The sequence below is a fragment of the Pongo abelii genome, chromosome 3 (assembly GCF_028885655.2).
Source record: "Pongo abelii isolate AG06213 chromosome 3, NHGRI_mPonAbe1-v2.0_pri, whole genome shotgun sequence".
Taxonomy (NCBI): Eukaryota; Metazoa; Chordata; class Mammalia; order Primates; family Hominidae; genus Pongo; species Pongo abelii.
Window position 1 is genome coordinate 154,853,600 of NC_071988.2, and position 19,100 is coordinate 154,872,699.

The window sequence follows — 19,100 nt, forward strand, 5'->3', positions numbered from 1 at the left end:
TACATCAGTTTTGCATGTACATCACTGTTTTGCCCAAATAACAAGAGACCTAACAACTAAGTTTTAGTTCCCAATTTCATTTCAGAATCGTTCTCATTTATGTTTATTCCTCATATGAAAAGAAAAATTTCTCATTTTTTATACAATGATAAAGCTCTTGCATTTAATATTGCTATTTCTAGCAATGGAAGAAATTAAATATTAAACAAATGTAATTGTTTTTTAATCTAATATGCTTGTGAATGCACTTGCCATAGTCACCTGCAATTAAGCATTTCCCTCTTATCAAAATGCACTAGTTTTCAATGAGTCTATGTTAAGTTTCTCATCGCATTCACAGAGGAACGTGATACTTAATTTATTAGAATAAAATATCTTTGACTGTCTTTGGGAAAGACTCCTTACAGTGTAATCAAGGAAGAATTTGCAGAGCTCACTTTGGGGCCACTATTCAAGCACTATCTGTGTGATTTTTAACGGACAGAGACCAAGGGCATTCTAGGAGCAGGAAAGTGCATGAACCAAAATGCAGAATTAGAGAGCAAATAATAAATATGGTGAAGTAAATATTCTAACGTGTCCAATCTATCAGATATATCCAGAGGTATAGTGAAGGTTAAGATTTGAAAGTTGTTTTGGATAGACCAAGACACGTTTTGAATAATAATACCAAGAGTAATAGTAGCTAACATTTATAGAGATGACACAAAAAGCCAGTGTGTGTTTTTTTTTTGTTTTTTGTTTTTCTTTTTTTTTGAGACGGAGTTTCACTCTTGTTGCCCAGGCTAGAGTGCAATGGCACTATCTTGGCTGACTGCAACCTCTGCCTCCCGGGTTCAAGCGATTCTCCTGCCTCAGCCTCCCTAGTAGCTGGGATTACAGGCATGTACCACCATGACCGGCTAATTTTGTGTATTTAGTAGAGACGGGGTTTCTCCATGTTGGTCAGGCTGGTCTCGAACTCCCGACCTCAGGTAATTGGTCTGCCTTGGCCTCCCAAAGTGCTGGGATTACAGGCATGAGCTACCCTGCCTGGACTCTTTTTTTTTTTAATTAAAGTTTTTGGAAGCAAAAAACAGACATGAGGAAAGATGATAACTTAAAATACTGGTAAATTGAAATGTAGCAGGGGTTATTTTTGCATAGGAAAGATTTAATCAAATGTATGTTACTTTTAATCACTTGAAATATGTTATTTGAAATGCTATAATTCAAATTATCCATGTGTCTTCACTAATTCTGTGAGTTGCAGACGAGATCTTCCTAGGGTAAGGTTTACTTGTGAGTGTCTCTCTATGAAAGAAGAAACCTAGAAGCAATTATTTATTCTAAAAAGTTTCAGTCTCACAGTTATAAAGTGAATTCAATATTAGTCTGTGATCATTATGTGCCTTATTTTTTCTTCATTAAATGTTACGGAAAAAAATTCCTGTACTCTTTTATAGGTTTCCTAAATTTTGTTTCTGTGGACACTACCCAAGGCTTGAGATAGTGGCATGGAATCCCTTCTTTAAGCATCTCATCTCATCTCTTTTTCCCTTTCACAGTCATCCTTAGAATTGAGTTGGCCACAAAGTAGCCAGGCAGTCTTTTTGAGTGCAGTGTTTGGTTACATTTTGAAGATTTAGAGTAATGGAATGCAAACTACTTCCAGATATGGAAAGTATTAACCCTGAGTTCTCCCACTGGGCTCTGTGCGAAGGCAGGCGTATACTTTGTGTTCCTCAAATCCAGTCCTTTCTGACTAGCTTACCAAAATCAATAAGGCCTCCTCTCTTTTACTATCTAGCCTTTAATATTAACTAATTAGACTATTTCTCCAAAACATTTGACTCATGTTCTCCTCTTAACACATTTTTGAGGCTCTCTGTTGAAGGCACAATAACATTCATATTTATTCTAGTTTTTAAAGACTTTTATACTTAAGCTCTGCCTACATTTCTGTTTCACATCATTTAATAATTTGTCAGCTTCTTCACAGATACTTTTTCTCAAGCCCTTGTGTGTTTATACATTCTGTTCTTCTGACATCCTCTCTCATCTGAAAACCCACTTTTCTCTCCATTCATCTGCATGATCGTTTCTTACTCATCAATCAAGATTCAATTTATTTTACTTTTAATGGGAAGACTTCTCAGACACTGAGATACAGACACTCTAACTGTAACTTCTTATAGATTCTTATACATAATTGCTGTCTTTAGAATATTTTGTGAAACAATTGTTGGTCCACTGGACTGTAAAATCTTTTAGAGCTGAATCATTTGCTCCATTTAAGGGTCCCATGTTCCATAACTGTGTCTGGAACAAAGTAGACGCTCATAAATGCTTATAGACTACATCAGTGAGTCAATAAATGAAATATTCTGAATGCAAATGAGGTGCAATTCTTTTTTCTTCAAGATAGTTTGTCTAGGCCTCTACCCTGACTTAGATAAATAATAAAATTACAGTAGTCTCTGAATTACATTAAAAAAAGCAAACTAAAACAACAAAAAATCTTAACCATTTCCAGTCCTAAATAATCTCCACTGTATTTTATCTTCTTTCAAACTTTCATAATTTTCTGTTTTTATTCTGGCCTTAACTATACTAGTTCTTTTATTCTTTCTTCTGGTATATCACTTTGTCTTTCACAACTCCTTTAAGCTCATGTTTCACCATCACTCCCTGCTAATTTCACTAAGCTATTTTCTTTTCAATTGTCTGCCACGTATCGTATCATCTGAAAACGTATACGTAAACACTAAGTAAATATAAGGTAATCTTAAATATAAACATAAAGGGTGAGCCATTGTGGATATGTATAATATTTATAAACAGGAGGTTGTTGATAGTACTGTATACCTATGGCTGGAGGCAATTCACCTGACTTTTCCTTCAGGTTTCTGAAGTTTTTATGTAACAGTTTGTATGTATATGGCATTCTTATTTATCGTCATTATTGCATAAGTTATATTTGTTTTATGGCATTGTAGTAATGAATGGGTACATCAGATGCTATTTTTTTAATATCATGTTGAAGAATTTTGCTTTCTTTATGAGAACATTATTATGAGATATGTAGGTAGTTTTGTACACTTGTGATAGTTTAATGACATTGCGTATATGTAAGTATACATTTTCAAAACTTTTTAACTAGAATTCTTTACTGGCCCCAAGAAAGATTGATTAATTAAAATTTGAACTTTTATTTAAATTTATTGTAATGCTTTGCATAGATAGTAAATATAAATGCAACATTTTTACTTTGCTATGTAATTAAATGTTTATAATAATTAAGATGATCTCTAATTCAACACCAAGTTTAAAGTTTCCAAAAGTAACATAATAATTTAAGGATCTAAATCTTGGCATCTAATTAGAATGTAATTAAATAAATTTTAACCTTTAACAAGCAGGATATTATCTTGTTTCAATAATTTAGCATTTTTGTGATTTTTTTAAAGCTAAGTTTCATTCATTGCTTATCAGTTTTCAAATCTCTAATTATCTGATGACAGGTTAAACTGAAAGGAAGAAAAAGAGGTGGTTTAATGAGTTTCTAGAGTATAACTAAAACTAAAGTATGTACCCAGGCCTTCATTTTAGGATAGGTAATTAAAAATTATACCTTCTATGCCAAGAAGAAATAATATTTATTTAATATGCTATATCCATCTCACAAAAACAAAAATTTTACTCAAAGAACAGGGATAAAATGTAATCATAATACAAAGAAATAATTTAAATAACAGTTAAGATTATACAATAATCAGACAATTAGTCATTAACTAAAAATTTATATTCTACATAACTTAATTTTTTTTATCTTTCTGAACTCTCATGCCTTAATTTTAAATTATTTTGATGGAAATATATAGATAACTTATTATACAAACTAGTCCTATACTATAATTTAAAAACACAATGCAACATTTTTTTGACTTTAGTGGTAAGTAGTGTCATCTGTGCTATCATGAAGTAGATGCCCTGACGACAGCATTGCCAGACTTAACAAACAAAAAATACTTAGCACCCAAATATTCTATGGGACATACAGCTACTAAAAATTATTCATTGTTTATCTGAAATTCAAAGATTATTGCGCACTCTGTATTTTTTCTGGCAACCCAACTCAAGGGGTTATCGGAACGTGTAGTCTTGGTGCTTTAGTGCGGGGTTGTTTTTTCTGCATCTCTTCTCTGTGGCCAGTTTTCAGTGTGTGAACATTTTTAACCCCCTTCTTAGTCTGCCCTTCCTGCTTTTAAACTTCTATTTGCCTTAACATAGAAGTAACTGAATTATGTTAGGGGAAATCCGATTATCAAGTATGTAAATAGCCATACATTTACACACTGTTTCTAAGTTGTATGTGTTGTGTCTTCTTTGAACATATGTTTGAATAGGTTGTTTAGAAATATTTACCAACCCAGAGCTTCCAATTGTTTACATTTCTTAAATCTGTTGGGTTGTGGTTAAATTATTTTGAAACTTCACCCTTTTTTAAGTAGGTTATTGATGGTTAATACATTAGCTACGTGGCTATGTATTTTTTAATGAAGGTCTTATTATTTGCTTGTATTTTTTTCTCATCTTACATTGTTGGAATTTATACTTGATTTTCGTATAAAAGATGAAGTTGTGCACATCACAAGTAGTTGGAGTGAATATTGTGATACAATAGGTGCAAATAGGTTTATACAAGCACAACATTCCTGTAGTTAGGAATGGCCAATCCCATTCAGCATTTTCATGCCTTCTGTTTTGAAAATCAATGCTAGTTTCAACCTCACAGGAAAGGTGCTAATATAGTCTTCTTATAATATTGTTTTGAAGGAAAACACTTGAAAAGTAAGTGTCTAAATGTCACTAAATATTATCAGCTCTCTACTTCTCAAAAAAAAGAACTGTGTATTTTTTTAAGTAGGGATATTTTGTTGGAACTTCAGATACACACAATACTGATAAAGTAATGTAAATGAAAGTATCATTTGTTGTTATTAAAGTAAGATATAACTGAGTGAATTGTCTTCAAAATAAATTTTAAGGATACTTTATTGATAATGTAAACAATGCTATTTTCAAATATTTCTGGAACAAATCACAATTTCCATATTTTAGTGGACTCTGATGAGGATTCCAGAAAAATTTTCAGTGATATTATAAACATGCAGAGAAAGATATGTTATATTTACATTTCCTAAATATACACCAGCATAGGGTCAGAACATGTGAAAAATAATTCAGTCTCCAAACTTTACTTTGAGATACTACTTGGGCGATAGTGTTCTGTTTGTCAAATAGAGCCTGGTATGGTGGCCAACGTGCCCAGGTTAGGGTCATATCCTGTTATTTTTCTCCTAAGGGAAAATTTATTATGCTTCTAAAACATAATTTTTCACATTTTTAGAGAAACTTGAACTAAGTTCAAGGACATTTTACAAAATTCTATGCTAGTACATTGTCTTGGCTTTTTTTAAACAAATATTTTAATTTAAAAGTTTAATTTTTTAGAGTTTCAAAAATAGATCTTTAGAATACTGACAATTCTTGTATCTAAATGGAAAAGTTAAAAATGATTACTCTGTGTTTTTAGATATCTTCCTCAAATCAATTCAAATAATAATATTCAAAGTGTTTTGTCTATAGGAGCTAATACACTATCACTAGTTTTTGTCATAGTTAAAAGCACTCTTCATTCATATAATTAATTAGAAGTATTATTAAATCAAACAAAATTGAGTTACTATAACTGCATCTATTCTCTTAATAATATGAGAGGTAGTTGACATAGTTGCAGTAATCCACTGGATAGATATTTCCTGGTGAAACAGTTTTAAATGTACTATTGCCTTGTGAGAAGGTAGTTTTGATTTACACATACACATATATGCATGCACACACACATATATAAAATTTCTCAGTGCCTACTGATCTTCCATCTAGAAAAAATATCTGTAATGTTTCAGTGGATTCACTTTATCATACAAAGCTATGTGAGGGTAATTGTATACCATTGTATTTGTGGAGTACACTTTGGGACAAATAAAAGCTCCTATTTTTAAAGCTGTTAAGTCTTTTGCATAGCAATGAAATTTTGTTTAAGAATAAACACTGATCAATACTAATTTCTGAAATTCTCTTGGTAGTAAACTTAGGGCCTTTCACAATATATCAGCTCTACTTGATTTGGAAGGTATCTCCCAGATAATGAAATAAATTTATTCATTGCACACACTCTGCTAGGTGAGAAAATGAGGATGGATCCATTTCTAATTCATAGCTTGAAGTTGTAAATAGTCTCTTTCACAATGGTAACATTAGAATTTTAGGAGAGATGGCCAACTATTTAAGGGTGCCAAAGTTGCTAGAACGAGAATGTCTATGAGACAATTATTATGCTCAACATGCTTCTCTCTTCTATTTGAAATTATACATTTTATTCATTCATTGATGTATATTTCTATTTCACAAAACTATGTTTGCCAATTTCTTATTTTTAAATATCCCTGGATTTAAATTTTAATTTAATAACTATTAATTGCAAACTATGTTGTAAGTATTCAATATACACATAAATTAAAATAAAAATAAATACCTGCCTTTACTGTGTATTTCTCATATTAATGGTCTAAAGCTTTATTTGAGTCATTTATTTTACAAGATTTGCTTTCTAAAAGACGAATAAGGTTTACATATAGTACATATTATAATACTACCATCTCCAAGCTCCTGTTTTCCACCTATGTTCTGTAATCCCTTATCTCTGTCAAAATAGAGTAAAAAAGCATTAAAGCATTCTGTCTGATGAAAGGAAAAAAGCAAATTTAGTCTAAGAGAGTATGAACCTTATGAATTAAAATTAAGAACCATAGTTTGGCGAGGCACAGTGGCTCATGCCTATAATCCCAGGACTTTGGGAGGCTGAGGTGAGCAGATCATTTGAGGCCAGAAGTTCGAGACCAGCCTGGGCAACATGGTGAAACCCCCATCTCTACTAAAACTACAAAAATTAGCCTGGCGTGGTGGTGCGCAACTGTAATCCCAGCTACTTGGTAGTCTGAGACAGAAGAATCGCCTGAACCCGGGAAGCTGAGGTTGCAGTGAGCCAGGATCACACCACTGCACACCAGAGCAAGACTGTGTCTCAAAAATAAACAAATAAACCTGTTTTATTATATATAAATATAAATAAACAAGTTATTTCTATTTATTCACATATATTTATATATAATATATAATGTGTATAATATATAAATATATATTTATATATAATATATGATGTATATAATATAAATATATATTTATATATTATATATAATATATAAATATTATTTATATGATATTATCATATTATTTATATGATATATGATGTATATTATATAAATATATATTTATATAATATATGATGTATATTATATAAATATATATTTATATAATATATAACGTATATAATATATAAATATATTTATATTTTTTACATATATTTATATATAAAATCTTGTGTATATATGTGTAAATATATAAATACACAGAAATATTATATATTATATATGTAAATATAAATATATTTATATATTTACACATGAGAACTACCTTCTCACAAGGCAATAGTACATTTACAACTGTTTCACCAGGAAATATTTACCCAGTGGATTACTGCAACTATGTCAGCTACCTCTCATATTATTAAGAGAATAGATGCAGTTACAGTAACTCCATTTTGTTTGATTTAATCATACTTACTTCTAATTAATTGTATGAATGAAGAGTGCTTTTAACTATGACAAAAACTGGTGATAGTATATTAACTCCTATAGACAAAACACTTTGAATGTTATTATTTGAATCGATTTGAGGAAGATATCTAAAAACACAGAGTAATCATTTTTAATTTTTCCATTTAGATACGTATATATTTATATATTTACACATATAAATAAATATATAAATGTATATATTTAAATTTAGAATTTAATCTGTTCATAATTTCTGGGGAGAGAAAGATATGATTTAAAATCCAAACAATATACAACTATATTTTCAAAAATAAAAGCAAATATGAGTGTTCAAATGGAAGGCAAATGAAAAATCAAGCAGTTACCCTCTTTTAATAGTTAACACTACTGTGCTCATTTGTGGATATAAGGTTAAACTGAAAAAAAAAATTCAAAAAATTTTAAAGGGAACCTTTAAATGTGACTCAAGAATAAGACAGAGGAAAGTTGAAACAATGGATTAACTGTACAAATTTCTAATGGAGACTCACTTTAAAACTACCCTGAAGTGTGTGATGTGCTTTTACATAGAGCAGAGAGCAGATATTTCTGACTTCCAGAGGGAGTAATTTGTTCAAGTTCTTGGACGCTAGATGCATTTATATGTAAAGAAGTGTCCTGATGATGAGGCTTATTGAACACTTGAATAAGCTCTGGAGTAGGTTACTGATCTCAGCCTCTGGAAATTTTTCACTGTAGTGGAGAGTCTCAGGCATCAGAGATATTCGAAGGGTGTCCTTTCTTTAAATTGCAGAAATAGATTATTTCATAAACTTAATGTATTGCTTTAGTTTCTGTGGTTTATACAATCATAAAGTATAAAGGGTATTTTCTTTCCTCTTTTGCAAGTTTGACCATGTGAATATTCAATTTATTAAATTGTTATTTTAATGTATAATATAAAATAATTTTTACCAGGCAATTACATGCAACGAACAGTATATCAGTACTGACCATTTTACAATTATTTCTGCAACATACATGTGACAGTCATTTGTCTTAAGTCACGAGTCAATTTAATACCTTAAAATTTTAATTTGTTTAAGTATTTAATTTTTCTCATAGCTTAATATCAGTTGCAAATTATAAAAGGCAAAAATAGGATTTCACAATATAAAGAAAAATATACACCATGGAACTTTTATTAAAAATTATATCTATGCTAAGTTATGAGAAGGTAGATACTTGAGAATCTCTTTTCCATTAAGGATACATTTTCACCTATGATTTAGATATTAAGATAAGTGTCTTAATCTAGCATTTATGACTCACTATGAAGAATAAATGCACTGAATGAATAAAATTAAGAAGGAACACAGTCCTTTTCCTATTACTTCTGATTTCATTTGATTGAAAATAAAACCTTCTTACCTATCAAGTGACCAATTCCCTACATGCTGATGCATCACAAGAAAAAAATGCTTCTGTGAAATAAAAAGAAAAAGAAATTCTCTAAGCATGCTTTGATAATTCCAAAACATACGTAGAATATATTAGAAAGCATAGAGATTCTCTGTGTATTTGACTCATTCTGTCAAACCTAAAATGCATCAGCAAATGTATAGCCATGTTGCTTAACACTGGAATAATTGTCCTGGTACTGGCTCTAAAATGTCATCAATTAATATTTTTTTTTGTGGGGAGGGTCAGATAATATTTGCTTGCTACTTGTCCAACATTAGCCCATACAACCCTAAAAGAATAATAGGTTTTGTTTGTTTTTTGAGGCAGAGCCTTGTTCTGTCTCCTAGGCTGGAGTGCAGTGGCAGGATCTCAGTTCATTGCAACCTCCACTTCACAGATTCAAGCAATTCTTGTTCCTCAGCCTCCGAGGTAGCTGGGATTACAGGCCTGTGCCACTAAACCCCGCTAACTTTTGTATTTCTAGTAGAGATGGGCTTTCCACATGTTGGTCAGGCTGGTCTCAAACTCGTGGGCTCAAGTGATCCGCTCGCCTAGACCTCCCAAAGTGTTGGAACTACAGGCCTGAGCCACCGAGCCCAGCCAAGAATAATAGTTATTCAGTGTTTAAACTCAACTCGTAAAAGGTCTGAAATAAAGCGGATGTGACTAAAACTTTAGTAATAGTATAAACTATTTCTAGGTTGGCAGGATTTTTGGCTCCTCTGTATCCTTGGGCTCCTTGTCTGTGGATACAATCAACTGTCGATTAAAAATATTTGGAAAAAAGTCCCACAAAGTTTCAAAAAGCAAAACTTGAATTTGCCATGCACAGAGTACTACCTTGAATTTATGTGAATGAAGTGACGTGCCTGGTGTTAGGCATTATATTAGATGTTGTAAGTAACCTGAAGATAATTTAACATATTTAGGAGGACATGCATAGGATATATGCATACACTACAGGCCATTTATAAGGGACTTGAGCATCCTTCGATTTTGGGGGCAACCTGGAAACAGGCCCTCACAGACACTGAGGGATAACTCTTCATAAATGTAAGATTAGCTTCTGACATGGAGGAAATCTTCCTTCCTCAATCTAATTAGTTCTGACCTTCAGAACTTAGATAAGATCTAAGTTCAGATCTTATATTTGTCCTATCCAAATCTGCATTACTGAATTAACGCATAGGTGGGAGGAAGTAAATTTAATAAAAGGTGATTATATTATTCAGACGACAAGTACAATAGGTGAACTTTAAAAAAGAAAACACATAACTCTAAGCAGCAATTAAAAGATGTCTTTTAAGTTTATGTTTATATTTAAGATATTGAGTATAATGTGTGTTAAGCTTCTGTGTTCTTAAAACTGAACCATTTTAATAATTTCTTTTATTAAAAAGAAAATTTCTGTTTGTATCCTAACTAAATCAAGTGAACATATAATATTTATGTTAATGGCTTTTAAGCCGTAAGAACTAGAAATGATATTTTATTACTCTAAACATATGCTAGGTTGACTACTTTCTGAATTTATACTAAAATGTAGTTTTTCAGTATATTAGTTTTTTGACACAATGAATTAGTTTATAGGTTGACTATAGGTCACTCCTGAGTTTCTTTTGTTCTTGAACTAAGAAAAGAATGTTTCCTCTAAATCAGCATTTTCTGATTTTTACTATTAGCAGGAAAGGCCCCAACCCAGCTTGTTTTGAAAGAAGTAATATTATTTGTAGGTGACAATATTTTCCTGGGTTGTCCAGAAAGCACAAAATCTTTTGTAATTAATAATAGTGTTTCTTTTCACTCACCAGTGGGTCCAGTTTGGACAACAAATTATTTGGTGACCGTAATGATTTGCTCTGATTTATTTTATAAACTTGGACTTCTAACGTTTCACTATTTGAATTTATTGAATAATTTTCAATTCCAATTGTGTAAACAAATTTATTTGAATTATTTCACATATAAGTTTCTCATGAAACAGTTTGAACTCAAGGACACAGAAAAATAGGATTTCATTCTATTAAAATAATAATTCCATTTACTTGTAGAATATTCTCTGGAATATTATGACCTGGTTATAATGACTACCATATATTTTATCGAATTCATTTTATACTTCTTGATACCATATATTACAAAATATGTTCTGATTACTTTCAATACTAGCTATTATACTACACAATACATGTAGATACTTATTTTCACTTTCATTTCTGTTGATGATGGTGCCTGAATGCTATGGTTTTGTTTTTTTTTTTTTTTTTGAGATAGAGTTTCGCTCTTGTCTCACAGGCTGGAGTGCAATGGCATGATCTCGGCTCACTGCAACCTCTGCCTCCTGGGTTCAAGCAATTCTCCTGCCTCAGCCTCCCAAGTAGCTGGGATTATAGGTGCCCACCACCACGCCAGGCTAATATTTTATACTTTTAGTAGAGACAGGGATTCACCATGTTGGCCAGGCTGGTTTCAAACTCCTGACCTCAGGTGACCCACCCACCTCAGACTTCCAAATTGCTGGGATTACAGACGAGAGCCACCACATCCGGCCGACTGCTATGGTTTTAATTGATGTGCCTGCTAAATGGTGAACTAGTAAAGAACTGCTTCATGGTCAGAAACTGAGCTTTTGAGGAAAAATAAATTAGGATAAATAGATAATTAGATAGTCTTGAAATGAGTTGAAATATCAGAGAATAAGGTTGAGAAGATCAATGTGTTCTTATCTTTGTTTTAAAAAAGCAACCATTTATGAGATTAAAATAATTGTTTTGCTATTTAATGTACTTTGTAATTTTAATGAGATATATGAAAATTTAATCTAAATTCAACTAGCTTTATTTTCAGCACATTTTTGTTATATGTCTGTTATGTGCCAGATACTGATAGATATGATACAACTTCTGCTCTCATTGTGCTTATGGTCAAATATTACAAAGTTTATGGATAAGGGAAGAAATATTGTTTATAATTACAAATAAACAAAATACTTAAAATTATGAAATCTGGGCAATCAAATCTGGGCATTCTGCTTTGTAATTTAATATATTTTATACAACTGGAGCAAATTTGATAATATCTTTCTCCCCTTTGCCTTTATTAATTCCTTTATGAGAAAACTGATTCTCATAAGTAAGAATACTTTAAAAAAATTTATGGGCCATAAAAATACTTGGTTTTAAAATTTTATAAATGAGATTAAATAAACCTAGAAAATGTGAGTCATCTTTAAATTATTTAACTACGTAAACACTTTCTGGTACAGTTTTCCATAATAAATATTGGTTTAATATATATAATTTATAGTTTATGAAATTAAATGTCAAACAAATTATTTATAGATTTTGCTAGAAACTTTTTATAGAAATGTAAGGGCCACACATTGTTTTTGTATGCTCTGTGCATAAATAGTGAAGTGTAGGGATTGTTTTATTTAGATAACATTAAAAAGTTAATCTTCACAAATTTCATCTTTGGTATATAAAATATACATTTCCCATGCAAAACTAATTTATAAGTATATCAAAATTATCGTTCTCAGAAAACCAAACAACAGAATGGCTGTGACTACGTAGAGCAGTGAAAAAGTTTGACACTACGTGTGTTTTGTATGAGGGTACAACTAGTTTCTAATTGTATTCTTTCTTTTACAATAACGTGTAATTCTAAACTCCAAAAGTCAACCTCTTTTTCTTAGAGTATTTTTCTTTCTTTTTCACAGCACGGAAAAGGATATGCTAGTCAATTCTACAGGACTTACCTGAAGCAGCATGATTTGCACAAAGTCGACCAACAAAAGCATCAACTTTTCAACTTCATTATCTTGGCCATCCAGTTAGTCATGTGTAACTGAGTATTAGATTTCGGGCGGAGTCATCATGGCCAATTATAGGACCTAATTGCTCTCAGCAGGCCTGAGAAATGAGTTGAAATGTGCAGAACTGTAGAAACTTTAGAGGCAACAGATTTTGCCTCCCCGATCAGTGTGTGCCTGTTTACAGCACTATCTATCTTTCTCTTTCCAAATGTCACTGAGCCCTTTAGATGTTTATATTCACCACGAGAAGCCAGTCATAAAGATAAAGGAAATTTGTGCATTATAAATGCAATATCACTGTTTTAAACTTGACTGTTTTATATTATTTTTGTGTGATCAAGTGTTCCCCAAACTATTCCAACTTTACAAGAGAAATTGTGATTATGTTCTTTTCACCTGTGGGTTATAAAAAATGTTGTATTCCGAAGACCCACAAGATATCAAAGACATTCTGTAGTTTATACACCGTGTTGCAAAGTGTTTACTGTACTATTTCAAAGCTTCTAAATAAATATAAAATATATATATTATATTATATAATTTTCCTAAAATGTGGTACAACTCAGTTGGTTTTTAAATGGATGCATACAGTCCACATCATACAATAAAATAAAAGGTAATTCAGGGTCCCAAAGACAAACCTACTAAGAAAAAAATCATTAATAGTTTTCTCCCAATTTCCATATCTTACTCAACCCTGTTTTTCCTTGTTTAAAAGAAAATGATGCTCTAAGCTACAAAATTTTGTCAAAAACTCATATTGAATTTTCAATGCCAAAGATGTAGCTATTGATGTTATCAGACAGAGCACTGACAATGTACTATCAAACTGACAGTCTGCATAAGTCTGATTCTATTTCTATGGCTTAGAATTTAGAATCACTTAAAGCTTTTATAAAGAATCGATAAATTCACCTGTATTTGTTGTTAGAAAAAAACCGGGTGTCTGTACATTTTGTGGTATAAAATATGTAATTGAAGATTACTATTTTAAGAAGTCATCAGTCATATCACTCACACAGAATTTTATTTTACATAGTTTTGTGACTTAATTACACATGAATATAAAATCCATAACTCTATATGAATATATAGAGACATAGAAACATCTGAACTGACAAAGAATAACTATAAAATATGAAAGATCTCTAAATTTAAAATAAATTTAGAGATAGAATCATGGTACATTATTGTTTCCGTATTCCACGTGAAAATTTTATAGCTTAAATATAGTCAGTGTTTGATTAATGAAAAAATTCTTCATGAGTCAGCCTTCAAAAGTTAAGCTTGCTTTTTACTTTTATGTCAACAATATTAATTATTAAATTTAGTAAGTGCACTTTCCTTTCTTTTATATATTTTTTCTACTGTTGTTTATGGCTTGTTAGAACACATTTGAGAGGGGAAAAATCAGAGAATATAAGATAATCTTTCAGGCAAAAAACAGAATTGTCACAGCTCCCCTCACCCTCTAAAACATTATATCAAAACATTATATCAAACCTTCAACATTATATCAAAATGTTTGCCCAGTTAAAATTAGAAACCTGTTTTGAAATACTTTCCTTAATTTTTAACTGATCTTATATTCAATGACAGTTTGAGCTGCACTGTGTTATTAAAGAATAGACTAAAACTTAACATTTGACAAATGTTCTTCATCAAATTTTATGTAACTTAAGTGGGAATTTTTCCCTAGATTTAACTTTAAAATGCATATACACACACACACACACACAGACACACACACACTCTTAGGTCCTGATATGTACATTTAGAGTGATATATTGGTATCACTCATTTGAATGTTATCAAATTAGATATTAATATATCATATTCCAATCAGTTCATATATCAAAATAATGTATGTAATGTTCAGCCTTTTGAAGTCTGTTTAAACATATATGAAGCTAACAAATCATATGTAATACAAAAAGCACATAAATTCACTAAGTGCAGCAGTAACATTTTCTTAAACTTTGGCATTACTACATTAATATTTTGAATGATAGACTATTTTAGCAAGGAAATGTTTATACATAATTTAACTGGAAAAAAGTCTGTTTGTTCCAATTCTTTTTTTTAACAAGAAAATGATTTTCTTGTTGAGTCACTCTGCTTTAATTAAAATGTTTCACGCATCATTTTGCAATCATGGGTGAATATCCACATCCATCTTCCTTACTGCATGCATTGAAAATAAGATTATACTCACTTCATGTATAGTAATTATATTAAGTCATTTACTTCAAAGACATTTTCTTTAATTATTTAACCTTTTATATCATTGTATATAATCTCCCTTGAACCAACTTTTTTTATTATATATTTGTGTATTAGTTATTTTCATATATCCTAGTAACTAGTTACACTAACTTACACTTTAGTTATCATCAATCTACAAAACCAAAACCAGAACTTCTTCCTAATTTGCGGGACAAATAGAATTGTTTAAGGATAAAATGCTAAATTATTAGGTCATTAATCAACTTATCTGTTGCATCCAAAGTAAATTAGAAGTTACAACAGAGTAAGGATATGATTCTTGTAAGTTGGTTAAAATGTTTTCTTCCAATGAGGGGGACTATAAAATGGAAAGTGCAACCAACAAATAATGAAGGTTTCTATTTCTAATTAAGCATTTACTAAATTAATATATCAAGGAATTTTAGAATAGGCTTTCTATTTAATCTGGTCATTCTAATATCCAATCTTACATAATTTTATATACATCAAAGAATAATATCCATAGTATTAGTATTTCATCAATAAATTATTTCAGAAAAAAATAATCATGTCATTTACTCCTTGTTAACATGGTTAGTTTTAGAGCAGTGAAAGTCAAAAAAAATTTCCTGTGGAAACAGTGTCTTAATGTTTCAAAAGTATGTCAAAAGACAATTTTTAGAAAATATTTCATCCACATGTAGAATTCTAATTTTTAACGTGTGAACATAGTTTGGTGAAATCATCTTAAATCAAATTTAAATATCACATCAGAATTACTTCACAGATATAATAGTGTCAATGATATGTGTATCATCTTTTCTTGGCAAATATTAAGGAAATATGTGTATTTTATTTTATAAAGATATTAAATGCACTGCCTTTATCAAACATTGCAAATTAAGAACTATCATAGAATATTTAAGTATTTTAATTTCTCATTGTTTTATTTGTTAATTGGGTTGTAATTTGCCATCAGATTCTCTGTATTATAGGAGCTATCTTGCTTCTTCAATAAGAGGAGGAAAAAGAATCTCACAATTCCCAACATAATCTTTAACAACTGTACATTAATTGTACCATTTTACCTTCTAAACATTATTTACTGGAGCTCAGTTAATCTTTAAAACAATTACTCAGGCAGAGTGTGGCAAAAGTTCAACAAGATCAAGAAAAGTATTCAAGTTATTGACTGATCATAGCATTGTTATTTGTCATTGCGTGTGTTTTTCCCCCTCATATTTCTATGTGTGCTATTGATACCCAAGGAACTCAAAAATACTTAAAATATTGGTATACTTGATGATTTTTCTGAAAATCTTATATTTTTCATATTACAAATTCTTGAGTTCTTTATCTTTTTCAAGTCTAATTTTGTAGTGGTAAAGGCTTTGCACTTAACATCATTTTATGTTCCTTTTTAACAAGGAAAAACAGAAAATAATGGAATTCCATATTTTTTACACCATGGAGTAGTAAAATTATTTTATATATTGTTAGTATTTCAAGAAACATCCCTCTGCTAAGTCAGACAAAATCCTTATATAGTAATTTGTGAAACTGTTCAGTAGAGTATTTTTTTCTTCAAATCTTGGCATAGGTTTTAGATTATAGCATTCTGTATGAATGCAGGTAGATGGGTGCCGCCAGAGTATTGCAGGCAATAATACGACTAAAATTCTAATACTTTTAGTGTGCATGCGTGTATTTCTAATCACTGTTATTTTTTAAGTATTTGTAAAATTAGAAAAATTGCTTTTATTTCTTGAAAAGTTGTCACATGCTTAGTTTGAAGTTTTACTCTCCAGATGTTTTTGAGTTGCATAAAAATCTTGCGTTCACCATTCAAAAAATATTAAATTTCACATGAGACTCAAAAATTTCTGAATGATGGAACTCAGACTTCCAATACATTCATACATGCTAGAGCTGAAAGTAAGCAGGGAATTTCAGCTCTAACCACATTTTTGAGACAGTTATCTGTGAGTGAAAACAGGGTATTATAACAAAAGATGAGTTTCAATCTTAACTATAGTGTTTGTTACTGTGAATGCTATAATAATACATAAGTAAAATGAGTGTAAATGTAATAAATTATTTTATACTGCTGTATACATATGAAATAAATAAAACTAGGATACATATTATGCCATTTTTCCATGCATGGATCTTCCACTGACGCCTGTGGGAGCTTTGAATAAAAATCAGTGGCAAATATGGCTCTAAGTTTAAAAACATCTAATGCTGATTTAGTAATTTTAGTCTTAATATAACAGGTCTAAGGGGACATCTGTTCAAAACCGAGTCTCATTTGAAGCAGCATATGCTAGGTTTTAAAGGATTTCATTATATTTATAGTTTTGAAAGTAGACATTTAGTTGTATATGATTCTCATGATACCCAAAATGAATCATAGAAGTATATATTTTTCCACCTAATGCTGTATTTACTTTTTAACTTTTTTTTGATGTGTAGTAATACCAAGGGTCCACAAAGATTAACATAGAGGTTGTACATAAGATATGAGTGCCTTCAAGCAATAAAAGAAAGGGATTTTATCTATAACTTTAGAAACACAGCATTTCATATTTAAAGTTGATAGAAATATAAGGAAAAATAAAATCCATATGGGTATCATTTTCCAAGAACAAAATATGAATTAAGGGATAGATACTTTTTACAATATTAAAATAATCAGAATTTACCCTATAGAAATTTAAGTCTGAAGTAACTACAAGGTAATAGAAGAAATGTGCTTCTTAATCTCATGTGTGTTCTCTGTAACTGATTTTCTTGAGTTCAAACTGCACGTATCTGGACCAAGGTTCATTTTATAAGGCAACAAGTTAGCCAGGAGGAGGGTGTGGCTAGGTGTTTCTCTTGCTTTGAACATCTAATAAACCAATTCAGTGGAAAATAACCAAATAAAATACAGAAGAATGATAGTTCTCAATGAAAGGTTAACAGCTATGATTACAAGTTGCCTTGGTTCCCCCTGTATATCACTACCTTTTATCCCTTATTTTCACTCTTTCTGGGAAATATAGACCCTTTAAGATTATGAATTTTCAGTGGTAAAATTAAATTGTATTAGATTACAGACACATACTGAGGTCTGACAGTGAGAGAAAGTAAGAATGAATGGTACTATCTGCCTTTAGGAAAATTATAATTTCCAGGGAAATTGGAGGAAAATATTAAATAGTCAAATAATTAAGTGATCAAAATTTGTGGTTGAGAGTTATTAGTGTCACGAGATTATAACATAAAAAATAAGTAAATAGAATAGAAAAATAGATTAGAAAAGTATCAAAATACATCATTTATGTAAAAGCAAATGGTTCTTTGTGAAACTTTTTTCAGATATATATACATATATAAAATAGGTCACAATGTAAAATATATTTCTTACTGTGAATCACTCCCCAAAATATTTGAAAAGCACTGCACCATATGATCTGTATTTCAAATTTAAACTTATTTAATGCTGTGGAAACAGGGAAGATATTTTTGAAGTTACCTCACATCTGAATCTTCATCTTTTACCCTTTGTAAAATATGGATAAGTACACTTGGTTGTAGAATTGCTGTGAGGATTAGGTGAACTGACGAATCTGAAATGCATAGCACAATTCTAACACAGACTTGTAACTGCCTAACAGGTTCACCTTGCCCACTGCTTAGACACAGCCAATTTATCAAGACAGAGGAATTGCAATAGAGAAAGCTATTCATGCAGAGCCTACTGTTAGGGAGACCAGAGTTTTATTATTACTCAAATCAGTTTTCCAGAGCATTTGGGGAATCAGAGTTTTTAAGGATAATTTGGTGGGTGGAGGGACCAGTGAATCAGGAGTACTGATTGGAGGATTCAGAGATGAAATCATAGGAAA

The 19,100-nt window shown here is 30.7% G+C and overlaps 1 protein-coding gene across 2 annotated transcripts in view; it reads left to right on the forward strand.

Annotated features, from left to right (window-relative positions):
- The window catches only part of PCDH10 (protocadherin 10), a 63,198-nt gene that overhangs the window by 27,447 nt on the left and 16,651 nt on the right, over positions 1 to 19,100 (forward strand). Inside the window, exon 5 of one of the 2 annotated variants that reach the window (XM_002815143.4) lies at positions 12,886 to 18,455. The exons of the other annotated variant lie outside the window; for it this stretch is intronic. Coding sequence (XP_002815189.2) covers positions 12,886 to 12,905 — 20 coding nt within the window. The 3' untranslated portion in view covers positions 12,906 to 18,455. Of the gene's footprint in view, positions 1 to 12,885; positions 18,456 to 19,100 lie in introns of those variants that run through there. 2 annotated transcript variants of the gene reach the window in all.